At 39.4% G+C, this 24057-nt stretch overlaps 1 protein-coding gene across 6 annotated transcripts in view; it reads right to left on the bottom strand.

Moving 5' to 3' along the window:
- Pter (phosphotriesterase related) overlaps positions 1-24057 on the bottom strand; it is a 79418-nt gene that overhangs the window by 29667 nt on the left and 25694 nt on the right. Inside the window, exon 1 of one of the 6 annotated variants that reach the window (XM_017316438.1) lies at positions 1444-1466. The exons of the other annotated variants lie outside the window; for them this stretch is intronic. Coding sequence (XP_017171927.1) covers positions 1444-1453 — 10 coding nt within the window. The 5' untranslated portion in view covers positions 1454-1466. Of the gene's footprint in view, positions 1-1443; positions 1467-24057 lie in introns of those variants that run through there. 6 annotated transcript variants of the gene reach the window in all.

The following is a 24057-nucleotide window of genomic DNA, read 5'->3' as shown; positions in this document are numbered from 1 at the left end:
CCACAATAAGATTTACAGCACATTTTCTCAGCTGTGGAGTTCAGCATTACCTTGGTAATTGGTAGTGCTGTGGATGGTGTGGTTTGAACTCTCTGAAACAATGTGATGTGTTGAAACAAATGATTCCCCTTCCTGGTGGCTTCTGTCTTGTTTTGCCACATTGATGAGAAAGTAATGGGCACAGTTGCCTTCACATAGATTTCAGAGGAGAGAGGATATCTAGAAGTCCTGATGCCCTGTATGTGCAAGTGGGAACTCTTAAGGCACATCCTATGCATGTTGTAGGCAATCATACGTTGCCCTGGACCTGACACCAGTGTGCTAGTCTTAGAGCTGACTGAAGCTGTTAGTACTTCAACTTAGATATAATGGCCAAATTGGCAAACTGACTTTTTTTTTTACTGACATGATTTAAAATTCCTCACCCCGACTTCCTCACAACAGTGAAAGGTCTGTTGCCTTTTATGAAACCCTCTGCTGAATTTCACTCACTTTCCTCTGTGAATAAACCTTTACTGATGAGGAGAAGAGATGGAGCCGAGGCCATGTCCCTGCAGAGACCTGTAGGGTGTTTCTATAATGTAGGGAAAAAAAAATTTAGATGGTGGGTTGGTCTGAAATGACACCAGTTGAGATGGCAAAAATGCAAAAAAGCAGATGGGACTTTCTAACTGGACTCACTGGTACTAAAAAATACCCTGCAAATAAATGGCCCAAATATATCAGCATTTCTATTTTTTATGTGTTACATCACAGTTCAGCACTATACTCTATAAACACCGCACTTACAGATGACACTTGATTTGCAATAAAAATATTTTAACAACTATACGGTATTTTTTAAAGCTTGTTTGAATACTTCCATCATGTACAGGTTCAAAACTGTGACACATCTTCTCTCAAACAGCATGGATCTGACTGCTGAACAATGGCAACCACAGGAGTCCATCTTGCAAACAACATTGGTCTTCTCTCTATTCCATGTGCTGATGCTCGAGTAAGGAAAACTTTAGTAGGGCATGGTGACTCAAGCCTGCCATCTCAGCTACTAAAGAGGCTGAGGCAAGAGGGTCCTAAGTTCAAGTCCTGTCTGGGCTGTAGTGTGAGTTCAAGGCCAGCTTAGTTAGTGAGACTTTGTCTCAAACTAACAATCAAAAAGAGCTAGAGAGCTAAGTCAGTGGTTGATAGAGCTCGAGGATGAACTAGCTGAACAGCACCACCCAGCTTTCTCTGCTTCTCTACGGTGGGTGCAGTATGACCCATTCAGGCACTTCTGCCTTGATGAATGGTATCACTGTAACCCAAATTAATCCTTATTCCTCAGATTGCTTCTCTCATGTTCTTTGCCATAGCAACAGGACAAGTAGCAAACACATAACACTTCTAACCTTTTGAAACGTTTGTTTTTGTTTGATGAGACCAGTTCTAATAGCCTATACTAAGTTGAACTCATGGTGATCCCCCTACCTCAGACTTTCAAGACTCTGAAATACAGGTATGAACCACCATGTCTGCATGAGACCTAGGTATCATGTCCTGTGCTAGAGGTGGGGGAGGAAGTGGGGAGAGAGGAAGAGCTGGAAAGAAATGCTATCAAACATAAGGATATAAATAGAACCCAGCACTCTTCAAAGAGATAAATAAAAGAAAGTAGCTCACCAAACAAATGTAATAGCTTGAGGAAAATAATTTCATATCTTTTTATTACCTGTAGACTTACAAAGTTGACAATGTAGAAATATTATGAAAGGGGGAAACCATATAAGGGTGCATAGCTGAAGATGTAGCTTGGGTCTTAAATGACTCTGAGTCCATCAAAATGGGCCATGTGGTCAACCCTCCATGTCCCTTGTTGCTAGACTGTGGTAACTGTCTTGATTTTTTTTTAGTTCACTATTCAGTGAAAAAACTAAAAAGGTACTCTTATGAAGAAAAAAAAGATGAACAGGGGGAATGACAGGGGAGGATAGAAAAGTAGAGAAAGAGGGGGAAGAAAATGGCATCTTAAGTCAATATGAAGTATGACTACACCAGTGACATTCTAGAGTCTGGGGAGTTTAACAGTCTGTCAAAACACTGTCTTGCAGACTCATCTTATAACCTTGCCTTTAGAAGAAGGCTCCACTGTGGATGCTGGAAGATGACTTGGGGGAAATGTTTTGATTTCAATACTAACATTAGTCCTGAAAGCAAAACATACACCAGTCACCAGACAGGCCAGGTGCATCATTCCTGTTGCAGAGCATGCTTCATACTGGGACTGCAGGCTTTCGTTCAGTAAGTAGAATGCTTGCTTAGCAAGCAGAAGGCCATGATACTCTGGTGTAGTTCCTGTGCACACATGCATGCACGCACAGGCACACTAAAGAAAGAAGGAAAGAGAGAGAGAGAATGTAAAGAAAAGAAAAAAAATCTCTTCATTGAATTTAGTTCTCAGATTGTATCTCAGTCACTAAAAAACTTAAGTGTTTACATTTCATTCCTGGAAAACCACAAATTAATATCTAAAATGTGTAAAATATCTCTACTCCTTTCTCTATTTTTATTCTTTGTTCTTTCATTTTATAAAACAGGATCTTAGTAGCCCAGGCTGGCTTAGAACTCACTAGGAAGCCTAGATCTTGAACTCGTGGAGGTCTTCCTGTCTCGGTGTCTTACGTGCCAGGATTAAAGCAATGGGATGCCACCCCAGCATCTTCACACACCTTTACTTAGAAATCTATTCTTGAAGGGAACTAATGAAGGTGGGAGATCAGTGGGTTTCAGAGTCTGTAGTTTTTGGCTGTTTCACTAAACAATGGTGTCACTTTGGAAAAATGGCATAAGTACACTGAATCTACTTTCCCAACTCTGAAAGATGAATTCCCAATGCAGCCCAAGCTTCGCTGGGGATGACTTTAAAATATATGTATTTACACACACACACACACACACACACACACACACACACACGCAGAGAGAGAGAGAGAGAGAGAGAGAGAGAGAGAGAGAGAGAGAGAGAGAGAAAGTGTAGCAGGATGGATTTCAGCGTCAGGCCCTTCAACATGTAAGAAACCTCCAGAAGAATAGGTTCTGGTCTCACGTTTCTGCTCTGTGTGCTTGAGGAAAATTTAAAAGCTTCTGATGAGTTAGTTTCCTCACTTAAAAACTCATTCTTCTGAACTACGGCCTAAGATTAAAAGGAAAGGGCTAGCAAGAGAATACCCCGAAGCACTATTTAAATTATAAAGCACCATCTAAATGTTTGGAATTAGTATGAACTTTGAATTATTTCCCAAATATTTGCTTAGTATCCACAGCCAAATGGACCTGAACTTATTCTTTTTAAAAACTAACAATAGGGGGTTGAAGTTTATGAATCAAACTAAGGCTCTAATTTGCTTATAAATGAATTCCTGCACTTGAGACCCGGGATTGTTGGACGTAGATTGACTACTGCGATTGACATCAGGGCTCATTAGGTTTTTGGAAATGCCCACCAAAGTGATTAGAGCTGCGGGAGGTCCTCATTAGCCACAGGGAAGTGCAAGTAGAAACGCCTTTTAAAATGAATGTGTATACTACAGCGTTAGTTTCCACAGATGGCCTTCAGTGAGCATGCCTCCTGACAGCACCACGCCTGTGCAGTCCCCAAACACTGTGAATCTGAGCTGGCCTGTGACTCACTGTGACCTAAACAACACGGGGTATCTTATGGACTGACTGGATGGCAGTCTGATACCAAAATCTTACGAAGCATCGTCTTCCATTGTGTTTTGGGGAACAGGGTTAAAGTATAAGAAGTCTGCTTATGTTTGCATGTGAAGTACAGGTCCTGAGAGTTCATGGAAGGAGGAGGCAGTCAGACAGTCTGCCCCTGTGAACTCAGCCCTGTGGAAGTAGCAGACAGTTGCATGACTGCCATAGATGCCTTTTTCCACAAAGATCCCAGTTGACTGCAAGCCCAAACTCAGTAGAGTGTGCTAAGCCCAGAGAGTTGTGTGAGATTATAAAATGACTATTGTATGAAGCCTCTGCCTTAAGGTAGTGCTGTGGACTGAATCTTGAATCATGTGATCTCCAGACCAAACTTAAATACTGGAGTCCTCATCACCAGTGGTGGTATTTGGGTATGGTGAGCTTTGAAGAAGCCATGTGGTCATGAAAGCCAGGCCCACTGGAAGGAGACTAATTCCTTTATCAAGAGATCACAGGATCTTTGTCTCAGTTATCATGTAAAGGGATAGCAAGATGATAGGCCATTTACAATCCATAAAGAGAACAAAAATCTGCAAGGACTGTGTCTTAGACTCTAGGTTTCTAGAGCTATGAATTCTCATGTGAGACTCCATGCCTATCAGCTAGGACACAAAGTCTGTGTTACTTTGTACTTGAACACCAAATTGATGAAGAGAGGCAATATGCTTTTCTGCAAGAGATAAACACATGTGGAGAGTAATGTTGAATACAGCATTATAAAAAAAGAAAGAAAGAAAGAAAGAAAACTTTAATCAAGCTGTGCATGGTGCCATGCACCAAGAATTCTAGCTCTGGGGAGACTGAGGCCAGCCTGGGCTATACAACAAAAGCTTGTCACAGAAAGCAAAACAAATCAATAAAGGGCTCCAAAAAAAGATTTCAAATCTGAAGAATAAAAATGCCATCCAAATACATTATAATTAGAAATTTGACCTTGTTATAATAAAGATTAGCTGAGTGTTGGATATGAAAAAGGGCTGGGGTAATTTTTCTGATAAATATATGGGATATTGAGTTCTTAACTTATGCAGCTCATTGACGAAAAAGGTTAGCTTTGTAAAGTTTGCTTGTGTCCTGTCAAATGTTAAATATTGTCACTGACACATTTAAGAAATGGGGGACTGGAAAGGTATCTCAGCAGTTAAGAACAGTTTTTACATTTGTAGAGAACCTGGGGTCAGTTCTTAACACCAATATGATGGCTCATGATCCACTACCACTCTAGTTCCAGGGGATGTGGTGCCCTCTTCTGACCTCCTTGGGCACCAGGCACACATGTGGTACATATACATTCATGCAGGCAAAACACTCATACACATAAAATACTTTTTTAAAAACAAGAACAAAAAAGTATAATATAGAGATCAATGTAGTGCCAGATAACATTCTGATACACTTATACATTGTATGCTATTTAAATGAGGTTAACATTTTATCATTTCTGTATGGTGAAGCTACTGAGATGCCTTTCATCAAGCTTTGTGAGACATACACTAGACTACTGTTGCCTTAGTCACCCTAGTGTGCAGAGGCACACGATAGCTTCTGTCTCCTCTCTCACTGCAGTCCAGCCCCTAGTGATCTGTTTTTCTTGTCCCTCTGCTCCCCTTTAGTCTCCCCAGTTCCTGGTGACCACCTTTCTAATCTCAACTTCCATAAGATCACCTGTTTTGTATTCCACATATGCATGAGATCTTGTGACATTTATCTTTGTTTTGGCTTTAATATGTTTCCACATCTGCTACCATGAAAGACAGGGTTTGGCTCCTTTCAGTGTTTAGATAGCACTTCGATTCCTCTGTGTTTGGGTATCTGAGTTTCACTATATGCCCACATGCATTCCTTCACCCATTAATCACTTGGGTTGTTTCTATTTCTTGTTTATTGCAAACAGTGCTGCCATAAACATGGGGTTGCTGACATGTCTCCACATCTTGACATCACTTCCATTGAATATCTACCCACCCATAAGATGAATGCCAATTTTAGTCTTGGGTTTGTTCTTATGTTTTCCACTACGGTTGACTAATTTCCATGCCCCACCCCCAGCCATAAACCAGAGTCCCCTTTCCTTCCTATCCTTGCCAGTCACAGTTTTGCCTTTTGATAATAGGTATTCTAATTGGAGAGAGGTAGTATTTTATTGCAATTCATTTACATTTCCCTGATGATCAGAGACATGGAGAAAAAAATTTCATAAATCTGTTAGCAATCTGCACATCGTGTTTTGAGAAACAACAGTTGAAATCTATCACTTTCAATCAGATATTTTAAAAATCTTCAGTTCTTTGTACATTCTGGGTGCCAACCGCCATCGATAGTTTGAAGACACTTTCTCTTACTTCCAGAGCTCTCTCTTCATTGTGCTGATCATTTCTTTAGCTATGATAAAAGCTTTTCAGCTTGATGTCATCTCACTTGTGAATTTTTGCTTTTGTTCTGTGCTTTTAGAATGTATCTTTAAAAAAAAAAAAAAAAACAATGCTTTCCTGTTTCAATGTCCTAAGGAATCACTTCTGTATTTCCCTACAATAATATCTGGTCTTACAGTTTGACTCCCTTTTTGATTCCTCTATATTTGTTGCTGATTTTCACAGCATCATTCATTGAAGTCTGTCCTTTGCCCAGTGCACATTCTCAGCAGCCTTGTTGAAGATCAGCAGGCTGGGGACATGTGGGTTTCCTTCCAGGCTCTCTGGCCCATTACACCAGTATGTGTGTCTGCTGTCAGGCAAGCACATGCCACTGTAATTACGGTAGTTTGTACTGTATTAAGCCTGTAAGGTCTCCTACTTTGTTCTTTTTCCTCAGAGTTGTTTTGGTTATTGGTCTTTTTATTAGAGTTGCCTTTTCTTAGCTCCATGTAGGAAGTCATAGATATTTTGAAAGGGATTGTACTGATTGGACAGAGCATTTTGAATAGTATAGATGCATAACAGTATTTTCTGAGGTTCAAAAGACATGTTATATTAAAAACAACTTCCAAGGAGGGGCCAACATATTGTAACATACCCTAAATTAACAGCTATTCAAAGGCCCCATTGACAGATAAATAGGGCATTGAATTGGGATTGATGTCACCAGATAAAAACCTTAAAACATGATAAGAGCAAAAGGCCATGGAATTTCAGTTTGGTGTGAACATTTCTGTCTTAGTCAGGGTTTCTATTCCTACACAAACATCATGACCAAGAAGTAAGTTGGGGAGGAAAGGGTTTATTTGGCTTACACTTCCATACTGCTGTTCATCACCAAAGGAAGTCAGGACTGGAACTCAAGCAGGACAGGAAGCAGGAGCTGATGTAGAGGCCATGGAGGGATGTTCTTTACTGGCTTGCTTCCCCTGGCTTGCTCAGCCTGCTCTCTTATAGAACCCAAGACTACCAGCCCAGAGATGGTCCCACCCACAAGGGGCCTTTTCCCCTTGATCACTAATTGAGAAAATGCCTTACAGTTGGATCTCCTGGAGCCATTTCCTCAACTGAAGCTCCTTTCTCTGTGATAACTCCAGCTGTGTCAAGTTGACACAAGACTAGCCAGTACAATTTCTAAAGAAGGCTCAGAGTGGGAGAAGACTCAGGGAGTAAGAGGACTTGTTGCCAAGCCTCATGACCTGGGGCTTGTGAGGTAGAACAGAGCAGATTTCTAAAAGCTGTCCGCACATTTCCACTTGTGCGTCGTGATGCATGTACACAAATGGCTGTCGGTGATTTTCACAGATAGAAGTCTTATTTCAGGCTCCAGAGAAAAGCTTTCCATTCGAAATGGTAACTTAGTTCTTAAACATTGGCAAAGCGGGCATTGCAGGGTTCCTTCAGAAAAATTCCCCTGGAAGGAAGTTACAACTAATTTGCCATTTCACTGAGGAGTTTCTAAAAATCAACACCACCACCATGAAGTGAGACATGGCACAGCCCCTTTTCTGTAGTAATGCCGCAGAAGGGAAGGTTTCCTCAGCAATATCATCCACAGTCTGAAACATGTTACTTTAATAATAGGAATCAGTTTAAAGGAGAAGCTTAGGTACATGTAAACAGCTACTGACATACAAAGATTTCATTGATGTCATTATCTAGAACAGCACCAAGTTCTTGGGGGCTGGAGAGTTGGCACAATGGTTAAGAGCACTTATGTCTCTTGTATAAGACTAGTGTATGGAAACTCACAACTGCTTGTAACTCCTAACTGTCTTCTGGCCTCCCTAGGCCTTGCAATGAACATTATACACATATTCAACTACCCACAAACACACATTAAATGAATATACATTACAAGAGAACGGTGATATATACTATGGCATTTTATACAACAGTGAAAGCATATTCAAAGAATATTTTCCCATAGTTGTCTGTGTATGTGTGTGTGTGTGTGTGTGTGTGTGTGTGTGTGCATGAACATGTGGGGGCGCAAGTTTGATGTCAGGAGTCATTCTTCATTACCCTGCTACCTTATTTACTAACACAAGGTCTCTCAATCAAACCCAGAACTCACCAATAAGGCTAGTCTCCCTAATGAACTCTCTCCATGTCTCTCTTCTGAAGTAAGGGTGGTTTGCCATGCCCACTCAGCATTTACACAGCTTTGGGGACCCGAAGTTTGGTCCTCATGCTTGTATAGGCAGCACTTTAACCCCTGAGCCATCCCCACAGCCCACATTTTCAAAGAACACTGAATGACTTAGAAAGATGTTCATATTATAATATATTGAAAGGAACAAACTATACTAAGTATGATAAACGAATGCACAGTCTATGTATTTGCACGAGAGCTTACAACTAGACATATTGAATTATTGTGTTTATTGTAGGCTGGTAGAATACACAATGATAGTTCATATTTTTCTCATTAAAACAATATTTTCCTAGATTTTTTATGATTTATATTTATAAATCAGTAAAAGGAAATAAAACGGAATAAAGGTCAACACCTATACTAAAATCAAATGTAAAAATCAGTTTGTATCTTCCAACTTGAGCACGAAGATAGAGAAAGGTTAACTATGTCAAGCCATTCTTCCCTATTGTTTGGTATTGTCTCTTACGCAATATTTCAGATCAAATCTCTACCTTTCACCTGGCTGTACTTAAGTCTGACTAAATTCCACTGGTTTCACTGAGTGGACTGTCCCAGAAGTCACCTTGACATGAAAATCCTGACCACCAATTTGGAAGAGTCAAAGCTTTGCCACATTTTTTTTTTTTTGCCTTTTTATTTTTTAAACAAATAATAGATATTCTTTTTATTGATTGTACAAAATAGTTTTAGCTTGTTACTCACACGTTTTAGTTAAATTCTCCTTCTAATACAGATGAGCAGCATTTTTCTGAAGATATATTTTAATCACCATGGTATTTTTTTCTTATATCACAATCAACTCATCTAAGAACCACAATTCTATTTGAGTGCTTAAATACATTCCTATGCATGACTAAGAGTGCAAATGGGGTTATCAATGAAACATTTTTTTCAAAATTTGTTAGGAAGAGCAAGTATATGTGAAAAACAGAAATCAAGCAAGAGAAATTTCAAGTAAAGACAAAGGAAGCCCAGAGAGAAGCCTTTCCTAAGGATAGGGATTGGTAGATCAGAAAAACAAAACAAAAAAAAAAAAACCAAAAAAACTAAAAACCAAAAACCAAAAACCAAAAAAACCCCAAGATGACACCAAAACAAAAGCAAAAACAAAAAAGATGATATATATAAAAACAGCTGCCACCGATGTGATCAAATTTATTATTTAGCAGCTATTAAGTGCTAAGCTAGATAAAGAATGGGAGCTGTGACAAAATACAGGAGGGAAGCTCCATCCTCACTCAGAGGCTCAGAGACCATTTGGTGCTTATTCATATTCTGTGCCATGTTTACTGAGTTCCTTCCATGTGTCAAGTACCCATGAGTCCGTATCTCCTCCAGTCTTGAACGTTTGCTAATGCTTCTAGGTTGATGTGACAGGAGGAAATGGAAGCCAAGGAAAGTTAAGAAATGTGCTAAAGGTCTGGCAAGCTGAATAGGGCATATATTGAAGAATGTCGATATTAATTTTGAATACTAGTTCACAGGCAGTTTGCTCCTGGTTAACGACAGGAGATTAGACTCTGATGAACGTAATGGAAACCTTACGCTATGGTCAGCCTGCAACAAATGCAGCACTTAGTCACTTACATGGGACATGACAGTCCTGAAACAGTTCATGCGTCTACATTTCTTCTGATACTGCATCTACAAACGCATAGCTTACTGTTTTAAATTCATCCTTCCCTCCCAATCTTGCTTACTATCTTGGCGGAAATCACTATCACTATCATCATCATCATCATCATGTTATATTACATACTGACTATATCACTACTGAGCTTATGATGGCTTTTCCCTCCTTTGGAACCCATCCAATAAAGCACCTAGATAGCAGACACAAACTGTTCTTTGCCCAGTCTTCCTAACTATAAAAATGTGTCTTTTAAAATAAACTTACCGAGAAGAGGCTTCATTCTCAGGTGCTCTAGCACACTCAGGATCTTGGGATCAGGTGTGAGTAGGACACAACATCTGTTCCAACACCTCTGGAAGTAACTGGGGCCAGCAGGATCCAGAGATGAAGGAACCCTGCCAGACCAGTGGCTCAGGTTCCTTCTGGTCTGCACCAGTTTACCTTGAGCACAAACTCTGCAGCCAGTCTCATAGCACTCAGAGGAGGCTCAAATCCCAGGTACTCTAACACAGCCAGGATGCCAGGATGCCAGAATGCCAGGAGCTTGGTCCCACCAGGATCTCAGGGTCTCAGAGGTAGCCTGACTCCCAGGAACTGTGACACACCCAGATTCTCAGGATCACAGAGACAGCTGGGCTCTGAGGATTTCTGATACAACTAGGGATACAGTAAGGACAGGTTCCAGTCAGATAGCAAGGGCAGGTAGCACTAGAGATATTTAGATGGTGAGAGGCAAGGGGAAGAACAGAAGCAACAGAAACCAAGGTTACTTGGCATCATCTGAACCCAATTCTCCCACCATAGCAAGTTCTGGATACACCATCACCCTGGAAAAGCAAGACTCCAATCTAAAATCACTTCTCGTGACAATGATGGAGGACTTTAAGAAAGACATAAATAACTCCCTTAAAGAAATACAGGAAAACACAGGTAAACAGGTAGAAACCCTTAAAGAGGAAACACAAAAATCCCTTAAAGAATTAAAAGAAAACACAATCAAACAGGCGAAGGAAATGAACACAACCATCCAAGATCTAAAAATGGAAATAAAAACAATAAAGAAACCACAAAGGGAGAGAACCCTGCAGTTAGAAAGTCTAGGAAAGAGATCAGGAGTCATAGATGCAAGCATCATCAACAGAATACAAGAGACAGAAGAAAGAATCTCAGGGGCAGAAGATACCATAGAAAACATTGACACAACAATCAGAGAAAATGCAAAATGAAAAAAGCTCCTAACCTAAAACATTCAGGGAATCCAGGAAGCACTAAGAAGACTAAACCTAAGGATAATAGGTATAAAAGAGAGGAGAGATTCCCAACTTAAAGGGCCAGTAAATACCTTATTATAGAAGAAAACTTCCCCAACTTAAAGAAAGAAATGCCCATGAGCATACAAGAATCCTACAGAACTCCAAATAGACTGGACCAGAAAAGAAATTCCTTTTGTCACATAATAATCAAAACACCATGTGCATTGAACAAAGAAAGAATATTAAAAGCACTAAGGGAAAAAGGTCAAGTAATATATAAAGGCAGACCTATCAGAATTACACCAGACTTCTCATCAGAGACTATGAAAGCTAGAAGATCCTGGGCATACAGACCCTAAGAGAACATAAATGCCAGCCCAGACTACTATATCCAACAAACCTCTCAATTACCATAGACAGAGAAACCAAGATATTCCATGAAAAAACCAAATTTACAAAATATCTTTCCACAAATACAGCCCTACAAAGGATAATAGATGGAAAACACTAACACAAGGAGGGAAACTATACCCTAGAAAAAGCAACAAAGTAATCATTCAACAAACCTAAAAGAAGGTAGCCAAATAAACATAGTTCCATCTTTAACAACAAAAATAACAGGGAGTAGCAATCACTTTTCCTTAATATCTCTTAACAACAATGGACTCAATTCCCGGAAAGAAAGACATAGACTAACAGACTGGATATGTAAACAGGACACAACGTTTTGCTGCATACAGGAAACGGCACCTCAGGGACAAAGACAGATGTTCCTCACAGTAAAAGGCTGGAAAAGAAACTTTTATTTATAAAAGAAACTTTACTAAAGCTCAAAGCACACATCACACCCTACACAATAATAGTGGGAGACTTTAACACCCCACTCTCAGCAATGGACAGATCATGGAAACAGAAAATAAACAGAGACACAGTGAAACTCAGAAGTTATGAACCAAATGGATCTAACAGATATTTATAGAACATTTCATCCTAAAGCCAAAGAATAAATATACTTTCTTCTTAGCACCTCATGGTACCTTCTCCAAGACTGACCATATAATTGGACACAAAACATCCCTCAACAGATACTAGAAGATTGAAAGAATACCATGCACCCTATCAGATCATAACGGACTAAAGCTAGTCTTAAATTTCAACAAAAACATCAGAAGACACACATACACATGGAAGATGAACAACACTCTACTCAACGATAACTTTGATCAACGAAGAAATAAAGAAAGAAATTAAAGACTTTCTAAAATTTAATGAAAATGAAGACATATCATACCAAAACTTATGGGACACAATGAAAGCAGTGGTAAGAGGAAAACTCATAGCTCTAAGTGCCTCCAAAAAGAAACTAGAGAGAGAGATTACCCTAGCAGACTGACAGAACACCTGAAAGCTCTAGAACAAAAAGAAGCAAAGACACCCAAGTGGAGTAGATGGCAAGAAATAATCAAACTTGGGGGTAAAATCAATCAAATAGAAACAAAAAGATCTATACAAAGAATCAACAAAACCAAGAGCTGGTTCTTTGAGAAAATAATCAAGATAGATAAACCCTTAGCCAGACTAACCAGAGGGCACAGAGACAATATCCAAATTAATAAAAGCAGAAATGAAAAGGAAGACATAACAATGGAAATTGGGGATATCCAAAAAAATCATCAGATCCTACTATAAAAGTTTATAGTCAACTAAATTGGAAAACTTGGATGAAATGGACAAGTTTCTAGACACATACAAGTCGCCAAAGTTAAAACAGGATCAGAGAAACGATCTAAACAGTCCCATAACCCCTAAAGAAATCGGAGCAGTCATTAATAGTCTCCCAATCAAAAAAAAAAAAAAAAAAGCCCAGGACCAGATGGGTTTAGTGGAGAATTCTAACAGACTTTTAATGAAGACCTAATACCAGTACTCTTCAAACTATTCCACAAAATAGAAACAGAAGGTACATCATTACCCAATTCATTCTATGAAACCACAATTATACTTATATCTAAACAACACAAAGACCATATGAAGAAAGAGAACTTCAGACCAATCTCCCTTATGAATATTGATGCAAAAATACTCAATAAAATCTTGCCAACAGAATCCAAGAGCAGATCAAAATGATCATTCACCACGATCAAGTAGGCTTCATCCCAGGATGCAGGGATGGTTGAATATATGGAATTTCATCAATGCATTCCACTCTATAAACAAACTGAAATAAAAAAAAAAAACCATGATCATTTTATAAGATGCTGAAAAAGCATTTGACAAAATTCAGTATCCCTTCATGTTAAAAGTCTTGGTAAGATCAGGAATTCAATGCCCATACCTAAACATAGTAAAAGCAATATACAGCAAACCAGTAGCCAACATCAAACTAAATGGAGAAAAACTTGAAACAATCCCACTAAAACCAGGGACTAGACAAGGCTGTTCCCTCTCTCTCTATCCATTCAACATAGTACTCAAAGTTCTAACTAGAGTGATTAGATAACAAAAGGAGGCTAAAGGGATACATATTGGAAAGGAAGAAGTCAAAATATCACTATTTGCAGATGATATGAGCATATACTTAAGTGACCCCATAAATTCCACTAGAGAACTCCTAAAGCTGATAAACAACTTCAACAAAGTAACTGGATATAAAATTAACTAAAATAAATCAGGAGCCTTCCTCTACTCAAAGGATAAACAGGCTGAGAAAGAAATTAGGGAAACAACACCCTTTACAATAGTCACAAATAATATTACATACCTTGATGTGACTCTAACCAAGCAAGTGAAAGATCTGTATGACAAGAACTTAAAATCTCTGAAGAAAGAAATTGAAGATCTCAGAAGATGGAAAGATCTGCCATGCTCATGGATTGGCAGGATTAATATAGTAAAAATGGCCATCTTGCCAAAAGCAATCTATAGATTCAATGCAATCCCCATCAAAGTTCTAAATCAATTCTTCAAAGAGTTTGAAAGAGAAATCTGCAAATTCATTTGGAATAACAAAAATCCCAGCATAGCAAAAAACTATTCTCAACAATAAAGAACTGGGGAAATCACTATCCCTGACCTCAAGCTGTTACAGAGAAATAGTGATAAAAACTGTATGGTATTGGTACAAAGACAGGTAGGAAGATCAATGGATAGAATTGAAGACGCAGAAATGAACCCATACATATATGGTCACTTGATATTTGACAGAGGAGCTAAAACCATCCGGTGGAAAAAAGAGCATTTTCAACAAATAGTGCTAGTACAACAGGCGGTTAGTATTTAGAAGAATGCAAATTGATCTGTTCTTATCTCCTTGTACAAAGCTCAAGACCAAGTGGATCAAGGACCTCCACATAAAACCAGATACACTGAAACTTATAGAAGAGAAAGTGGGGAAGAGCCTGGAAAACATGGGCACAAAGGGAAAATTTCCTGAACAGAATACCAATGGCTTATGCTCTAAGTTCAACAATAGACAAATGGGACCTCATAAAATTGCAAAGCTTCTGTGAGGCAAAGGACAATGTCAATAAGACAAAAAAGCAACCAACAGATTGGGAAAAAATCTTTATTAATCCTACATCTGATACAGGGATAATATCCAATATATACAAAGAACTCAAGAAATTAGATTCTAGAAAATCAAATAACCCTATTAAAAATGGGGTACAGAACAAAAAAGAATTTTCAACTGAGGCATATAGAATGCCTGAGAAGCACCTAAAGCAATGTTCAACATGCTTAGTCATCAGGACAATGCAAATCAAAACAACCCTGAGATTCCACCTCACACCAGTCAGAATGGCTAAAATCAAAAACTCAGGTGACAACAGATGGTAGTGAGGATCTGGAGAAAGAGGAACACTCCTCCATTGCTGGTGGGATTGCAACCTGGTACAACCATCCTGGAAATCAGTTTGGTAGTTCCTCAGAAAATTGGACATATTACTACCTGAGGACCCAACTATACCTCTCCTGGGCATATACCCAGAATATGGTCCAACATGTAATAAGGACACATGCTCTACTATGTTCATAGCAGCCTTATTTATAATAGCCAGGAGCTGGAAAGTAACCCAGATGTCCTTCAACAGAGGAATGATACAGAAAATGTGGTACATTTACATAATGGAGTACTACTCAGCTATTAAAAAGGAAGAATTCATGAAATTCTTAGGCAAATGTATAGAACTAAAAATATCATCCTCAGTGAGGTAACCCAGTTGCAAAAGAACACACATGGTATGCATTCATTGATACGTGTATTTTAGCCCAACAATTCCAAATAACCAAGATACAACTCACAGACTACATGAAGCTCAATAAGAAAAAAGACCAAAATGTGGGTACTGTGGTCCCTCTTAAAAAGGAGAACAAAATACTCACAAGAGCAAATATGGAAATAAATTGTAGAGCAGAAACTGAAGGAAAGGCTATCTAGAGACTGTCCCACCTGGGGATTCATCCTATAAGTTACCAAACCCAGATACTATCGTGGATGCCAAAAAGTACAGCCTGATATGACTGTCTCCTGAGAGGCCCTACTAGAGAGCCTTATAAATACAGACATGGATACTTGCAGCCAACCATTGGACTGAGCATGAGGTCCCCAAAAGAGGAGTAGAGAAAGGACTAAAGGAGTTGAAGAGGATTGCAACCCCACAGGAAGATCACCAATATCAACCAACCAGTCCCTGAGAGCTCCCAGGGCCTAAGCCATCTACAAAGGAGTATACATGGCTCCAGCTGCATATATAGCAGAGGATGGCCTTGTCATGCATCAACGGGAGGAGTGGTCCTTGGTCCTATGAAGGCTAGATAGATACCTCAGTGTATGGGAACTGAGGACAGGGAGATGGGAGTTTGTGGGTGGGAGGAGGAACACCCTCATAGAAGCAGGGAGAGGGAGGATGGGATGGGGGCTCTGGGGATGGGGAACTGGGAAAGGGGTTAACATTTGAAATGTAAATAAAGAAAATCTCCAATAAAAAAAAGGGAAAGAAAAGAAAATGAAAAAAAATAGACTTACACGCCCCTCTCCATGGGTGTGTGTGTGTGTGTGTGTGTGTGTGTGTGTGTGTGTGTGTGTGTATGTGTGTGGTATGAGTGCAATTGCTCTTAAAGGCCAGAGGAGAGTATTCTATCTCCTAGAGTTAGAGACAGTTATGGTGTTTAATATGGGTGCTGGGAATTGAACTCTGGGTTTTGTGAAAAAGCAGGAAGTGGTCTTCACCACTGATCAGTCTCTTCAGTCCCACAGCTAAATTGTACCCTAGAGTTTGACAGTCTCCTAAGATCTCCCTCCCCTACACCCCATACCTATGCTTTGGTCCCCAACCCTAAACTCCCTAAACTTCCTGCTCTCTCTGGACTATGCAAATTCTCACCTGGATCAAAGCTGTGAATGGGTGGCTTCCTCTGAATCACTCTGTAAACTCAACCTGCTCATATCCTTGATTCTGACCTGGCTAACTTGATTAGCCTTTAGGACAGGGTTCAGGCATCATTTCTAATAATAATAATAATAATAATAATAATAATAATAATAATAATAATAATAATAAAAAACAACCCTTGATATTTCTTCACATGGTTCAAGCAATCTGAGCATGTGCTAATTTTAGGTGCTTGGGTAGCACCTTTACAGTGTATTTCCATTTTATTTCTCTATAGGACTTTGACCTGTGCAGATAAGTCTCTATCTAATCTGCTCTCAGCTCTCTTCATTGCTTGGCTCACAGGAGCAATTTTTATCTATATGCTTTTGTTATAACCAAGCTGTAGTCTATAAATGACTTACATAAAGAAAACATAATGAAGAAAGGCAATTTTAGTAAAGCAAAACTAAGCAAATTTTAAATAGACATACTTAAGATCAGAAAAGGGTATTTTAAGCTGATTGTGGTGGCTTGTTTTTATAATCCTAACACTTGGGTTGGCGAGGCAAGAGGACTATCTTGAGTTTGAGGCTGGCCTTGGCAACCTGATCTATACCTATAACCAAGACTCTATCTCAAAATCAAATAAGACAAAACAAAACAAAAGCATGAACTAAACAAAAAATTCAACATATATAGTTCACAGATGTTAAAAACTGTTAAGAGAATATGCTTTTTTCCTAAAATGAGTATTTAGTATGATTCTGACAATAGAGAATTCTCAGGTAACAGATTCCTTTTCTTGAGAATTTCATGAGTTCTCTAAATCACGTTGAAAGTTAATTAAAAGAATGGAAAACGTTTTCTATCAGTATCTGGGTGACAGATTTTAAAACCATGTTTGTTTCTTCAATTTGCCTGTATCTTCACACTCTAAGTTCTTGGAAGACAGGGAACACAACTTTCTTGCTCATTCTCCTATGCCCCACACAATACTATATAGAGATACATGACTTTTGTACACTTAAAAATAACAGTAAGTGACTTCATCTTGATTTCCAGCTAAAGTTAGTGGAAGCCAACTGTAAGCCAGAAAAGCACAAAAACCAAGGACAGTCTCAGTGGTGGTGTCTGGCCAGTGATGATATTATAAAGAGAAAAATGGGACCTTGACTTTTAGGCTTACATTTGGGGTGAGCATTTAGGTGGGTGCGGGAATGATTACAGGTTGATGCTGCTGACCTTCCTCTGCCCTTCCCCCAGCCTTGAGCAAGCTACACAGACCTTAATTGTTTGCCACAGGTGGTCTTCAGCTAACCTAGGTGGGGGTCTTCCACCTTGCAGCACCTGCAATTTCCTATGGGAGCAGACTGCCTGCTGAGCTTGCTTTGTAACATAATCCAGCTGAAACAAAGGATGGGTCTTTGGGTTTTCCCTATATAAAAGCAGAGCTGAAAATTAAACTTTGAGCCTTAATCAGAAAAGTTTGTCTTGGCTTCATCCTTCTCTCGCCCACCTGTCCTTTTTCATTTCCAGCCTCCATTTTAGGTAACCCAGTTCATCCATGGCTGCTGGACGGCTACATTCCTCCATCGTTTTCTACCTTAGCCTTTGAGATAGGGTCTCTCAGTGAACCTGAGACTTAACTGATAGACCAGACTGGCTAGCCAGTAAGCCTTGGGGATCTGTCTGTCTCTATCTTCCCAGCCCTGTAATTACAAGTCTGTGTGACCAAGTTCGACTGCTTTAAGTGAGAGTTAGGGTTTGAACTGGGGACCTCATGTTTCCATGGCAAGCACTGTACTGACTGAACCATCTCTCAAATGTCCCTAGATTGATGTTTTTCAAGGTATTGAACCTAGACAACACCACTAGTATCTCTTTGAGGCAGTTTAATTTTGAAAGTTTTCTGTGAATCACAGATTCAACTGCATAGCTGTGTATTAAAAGATACTCCCTACAAAATCTTCCCACATCCTTTAATTTGAAGATGAGGTTGAAAAGGCTTGAAATTTGTTACTCTGTTTAGCCAATTTAGAATTTAATAAAGAATCAGTGCCAGCTACATGGTTTTAGGTAGTCTGGCTGAGGCAGTTTGATGCAAAATTGATAATAATAATAATAATAACCAGCATAGTTATAGAGAAAAACATCTAAGAGACACAGCGGGGAGCCTTAAAGACCCTGCCAGCCTTCTTCTAGCCCTGGATCTCTTTATCTGGGAGCTTGTCTGCTTCTTAACTAGACAATTATTAGACAAACATCATGGAATGCGAGAAAGAGACTTGAAACTAGACTTGCTTTGATAACTATTAGAAGTCCATTCCTGCTTTTGGATCTGTAGATACCAGTGCTGAGCTATAACTGATTGATAACTAATAGGCACTCAATAAGCAAAGAGCTGATATTTAGGCTTATATTTACTATCTTTCAGTTCCATTGCAATGGCATGTATTTTAGGCATATGCTCTTTAGTATTATGTTGTCTTTGCAGGCCTATTACCAGCCATTGCTAGTCTTAAGATAGTAGGAGGTCTTGCTATAATTTATAGCAGATACCTTGACTCTTATGTCCATAGCATCTAGGAAGACAACAAGAGGAATCCAGGATTTCCAGACACTAAACAATTTTTACCTGAATAAATTTCAACTTTCAACTCCATGGAACAGATGTTTGCTGAGGATCTCCCATGTCCAATGGTTGATATTAGGGAAAATGAAATGAAAGTGATAATGTTTTTTTTTTTTTTTTTTTTTTTTTTTTTTTTTCCATTTTTTATTAGGTATTTAGCTCATTTACATTTCCAATGCTATACCAAAAGTCCCCCTTACCCACCCACCCCCACTCCCCTACCCACCCACTCCCCCCCTTTGGCCCTGGTGTTCCCCTGTACCGGGGCACACAAAGTCTGCGTGTCCAATGGGCCTCTCTTTCCAGTGATGGCCGACTAGGCCATCTTTTGATACATATGCAGCTAGAGTCAAGAGCTCAGGGGTACTGGTTAGTTCATAATGTTGTTCCACCTATAGGGTTGAAGATCCCTTTAGCTCCTTGGGTACTTTCTCTAGCTCCTCCATTGGGAGCCCTGTGATCCATCCATTAGCTGACTGTGAGCATCCACTTCTGTGTTTGCTAGGCCCCGGCATAGTCTCACAAGAGACAGCTACATCTGGGTCCTTTCGATAAAATCTTGCTAGTATATGCAATGGTGTCAGCGTTTGGATGCTGATTATGGGGTGGATCCCTGGATATGGCAGTCTCTACATGGTCCATCCTTTCATCTCAGCTCCAAACTTTGTTTCTGTAACTCCTTCCATGGGTGTTTTGTTCCCACTTCTAAGGAGGGGCATAGTGTCCACACTTCAGTCTTCATTTTTCTTGAGTTTCATGTGTTTAGGAAATTGTATCTTATATCGTGGGTATCCTAGGTTTTGGGCTAGTATCCACTTATCAGTGAGTACATATTGTGTGAGTTCCTTTGTGATTGTGTTACCTCACTCAGGATGATGCTCTCCAGGTCCATCCATTTGGCTAGGAATTTCATAAATTCATTCTTTTTAATAGCTGAGTAGTACTCCATTGTGTAGATGTACCACATTTTCTGTATCCATTCCTCTGTTGAGGGGCATCTGGGTTCTTTCCAGTTTCTGGCTATTATAAATAAGGCTGCTATGAACATAGTGGAGCATGTGTCCTTCTTACCAGTTGGGGCTTCTTCTGGATATATGCCCAGGAGAGGTATTGCTGGATCCTCCGGTAGTACTATGTCCAATTTTCTGAGGAACCGCCAGACTGATTTCCAGAGTGGTTGTACAAGCCTGCAATTCCACCAACAATGGAGGAGTGTTCCTCTTTCTCCACATCCTCGCCAGCATCTGCTGTCACCTGAATTTTTGATCTTAGCCATTCTCACTGGTGTGAGGTGGAATCTCAGGGTTGTTTTGATTTGCATTTCCCTGATGATTAAGGATGTTGAACATTTTTTCAGGTGCTTCTCTGCCATTCGGTATTCCTCAGGTGAGAATTCTTTGTTCAGTTCTGAGCCCCATTTTTTAAGGGGGTTATTTGATTTTCTGAGGTCCACCTTCTTGAGTTCTTTATATATGTTGGATATTAGTCCCCTATCTGATTTAGGATAGGTAAAGATCCTTTCCCAGTCTGTTGGTGGTCTTTTTGTCTTATAGACAGTGTCTTTTGCCTTGCAGAAACTTTGGAGTTTCATTAGGTCCCATTTGTCAATTCTCGATCTTACAGCACAAGCCATTGCTGTTCTGTTCAGGAATTTTTCCCCTGTGCCCATATCTTCAAGGCTTTTCCCCACTTTCTCCTCTATAAGTTTCAGTGTCTCTGGTTTTATGTGAAGTTCCTTGATCCACTTAGATTTGACCTTAGTACAAGGAGATAAGTATGGATCGATTCGCATTCTTCTACATGATAACAACCAGTTGTGCCAGCACCAATTGTTGAAAATGCTGTCTTTCTTCCACTGGATGGTTTTGGCTCCCTTGTCGAAGATCAAGTGACCATAGGTGTGTGGGTTCATTTCTGGGTCTTCAATTCTATTCCATTGGTCCACTTGTCTGTCTCTATACCAGTACCATGCAGTTTTTATCACAATTGCTCTGTAGTAAAGCTTTAGGTCAGGCATGGTGATTCCACCAGAGGTTCTTTTATCCTTGAGAAGAGTTTTTGCTATCCTCGGTTTTTTGTTATTCCAGATGAATTTGCAAATTGCTCCTTCTAATTCATTGAAGAATTGAGTTGGAATTTTAATGGGGATTGCATTGAATCTGTAGATTGCTTTTGGCAAGATAGCCATTTTTACAATGTTGGTCCTGCCAATCCATGAGCATGGGAGATCTTTCCATCTTCTGAGATCTTCTTTAATTTCTTTCTTCAGGGACTTGAAGTTTTTATCATACAGATCTTTCACTTCCTTCGTTAGAGTCACGCCGAGATATTTTATATTATTTGTGGCTATTGAGAAGGGTGTTGTTTCCCTAATTTCTTTCTCAGCCTGTTTATTCTTTGTGTAGAGAAAGGCCATTGACTTGTTTGAGTTAATTTTATATCCAGCTACTTCACCGAAGCTGTTTATCAGGTTTAGGAGTTCTCTGTTGGAATTTTTAGGGTCACTTATATATACTATCATATCATCTGCAAAAAGTGATATTTTGACTTCCTCTTTTCCAATTTGTATCCCCTTGATCTCCTTTTGTTGTCGAATTGCTCTGGCTAATACTTCAAGTACTATGTTGAAAAGGTAGGGAGAAAGTGGGCAGCCTTGTCTAGTCCCTGATTTTAGTGGGATTGCTTCCAGCTTCTCTCCATTTACTTTGATGTTGGCTACTGGTTTGCTGTAGATTGCTTTTATCATGTTTAGGTATTGGCCTTGAATTCCTGATCTTTCCAGAACTTTTATCATGAATGGGTGTTGGATCTTGTCAAATGCTTTTTCTGCATCTAACGAGATGATCATGTGGTTTTTGTCTTTGAGTTTGTTTATATAATGGATTACATTGATGGATTTTCGTATATTAAACCATCCCTGCATCCCTGGAATAAAACCTACTTGGTCAGGATGGATGATTGCTTTAATGTGTTCTTGGATTCGGTTAGCGAGAATTTTATTAAGGATTTTTGCATCGATGTTCATAAGAGAAATTGGTCTGAAGTTCTCTATCTTTGTTGGATCTTTCTGTGGTTTAGGTATCAGAGTAATAGTGGCTTCATAAAATGAGTTGGGTAGAATACCTTCTACTTCTATCTTGTGAAAAAGTTTGTGCAGAACTGGAGTTAGATCTTCTTTGAAGGTCTGATAGAACTCTGCACTAAACCCGTCTGGTCCTGGGCTTTTTTTGGCTGGGAGACTATTAATAACTGCTTCTATTTCTTTAGGGGATATGGGACTGTTTAGAAGGTCAACTTGATCCTGATTCAACTTTGGTACCTGGTATCTGTCCAGAAATTTGTCCATTTCGTCCAGGTTTTCCAGTTTTGTTGAGTATAGCCTTTTGTAGAAGGATCTGATGGTGTTTTGGATTTCTTCAGGATCTGTTGTTATGTCTCCCTTTTCATTTCTGATTTTGTTAATTAGGATTTTGTCCCTGTGCCCTTTAGTGAGTCTAGCTAAGGGTTTATCTATCTTGTTGATTTTCTCAAAGAACCAACTCCTCGTTTGGTTAATTCTTTGAATAGTTCTTCTTGTTTCCACTTGGTTGATTTCACCCCTGAGTTTGATTATTTCCTGCCGTCTACTCCTCTTGGGTGAATTTGCTTCCTTTTTTTCTAGAGCTTTTAGATGTGTTGTCAAGCTGCTAGTATGTGCTCTCTCCCGTTTTTTCTTGAAGGCACTCATAGCTATGAGTTTCCCTCTTAGAAATGCTTTCATTGTGTCCCAAAGGTTTGGGTACGTTGTGGCTTCATTTTCATTAAACTCTAAAAAGTCTTTAATTTCTTTCTTTATTCCTTCCTTGACCAAGGTATCATTGAGAAGAGTGTTGTTCAGTTTCCATGTGAATGTTGGCTTTCTGTTATTTATTTTGTTATTGAAGATCAGCCTTAGTGCATGGTGATCTGATAGGATACATGGGACAATTTCAATATTTTTGAATCTGTTGAGGCCTGATTTGTGACCTATTATGTGGTCAATTTTGGAGAAGGTGAAAGTGATAATGTTACCATAAGGAAGCCACAGAACCTATGGCACAGTGCTGGTACATGCCAAACAATGATGAAAAGTTAATTGGTTGTTTGTATTAATAAGGCATTCATGAAATGCTGCAGTATGCTGACATCAGGAAGGAAGTACAGGGCAGATTCCCTGATAGATGTGCCTGGACAACAATCACCAACATGAGAGGTAGCAAGAAAGCTTCCAGGAAGAGGAGGAGGAAGAGGAACCTGGCATGATCCTAAAAAGGCATACTGGGACCTGCAAGCAGCCTGCAAGGCCTCACACATGGACTTCATGCCTGGTTCATTATGAAAACCAATGACCCATGGGCATGGCCCAAAGATGAGCCCTGTGTTGGAATGGCAACCAAATAGGCAATGTAGGGCATGGACTGAGTGCTGGAGAGAAGAATGCAGGAGTGGCAAGTTAGGAAAAGACACTAACAGATATGTCTTGTACCTTGGGGGCAACATTTCAGGGTACACACAAGCTTGGTTGGCATCTTCTTTTTCCAGTAACATGGAAAAGTGTTAAAATTATTACCATATAAGAAAAAAACTGCTAAGTCTTAAAAGCTGACTCAAACCAGCATTACTTGGTGATTAAATGTTCTCTTTAACATGTTACTTAGTGTTGACAGAAGATAAGTCACATAAAATGGCCAGAAAGTTCCTAGTAATTCAACTCTGAACTCAGGTTCAAAGTGACTTAACTCTGAACTGAAAACCCACACATTAATATAGCATTGGATGAATGAGTGTATTTTTATAAAACTATTATAACCCCAGCTTTCTATATAGCGAGTT

This window comes from Mus musculus, chromosome 2 (assembly GCF_000001635.26).
Source record: "Mus musculus strain C57BL/6J chromosome 2, GRCm38.p6 C57BL/6J".
NCBI lineage: Eukaryota > Metazoa > Chordata > Mammalia > Rodentia > Muridae > Mus > Mus musculus.
Note: the sequence above shows the minus strand (reverse complement) of the source record. Positions and strands in the feature narration are given on the sequence as shown.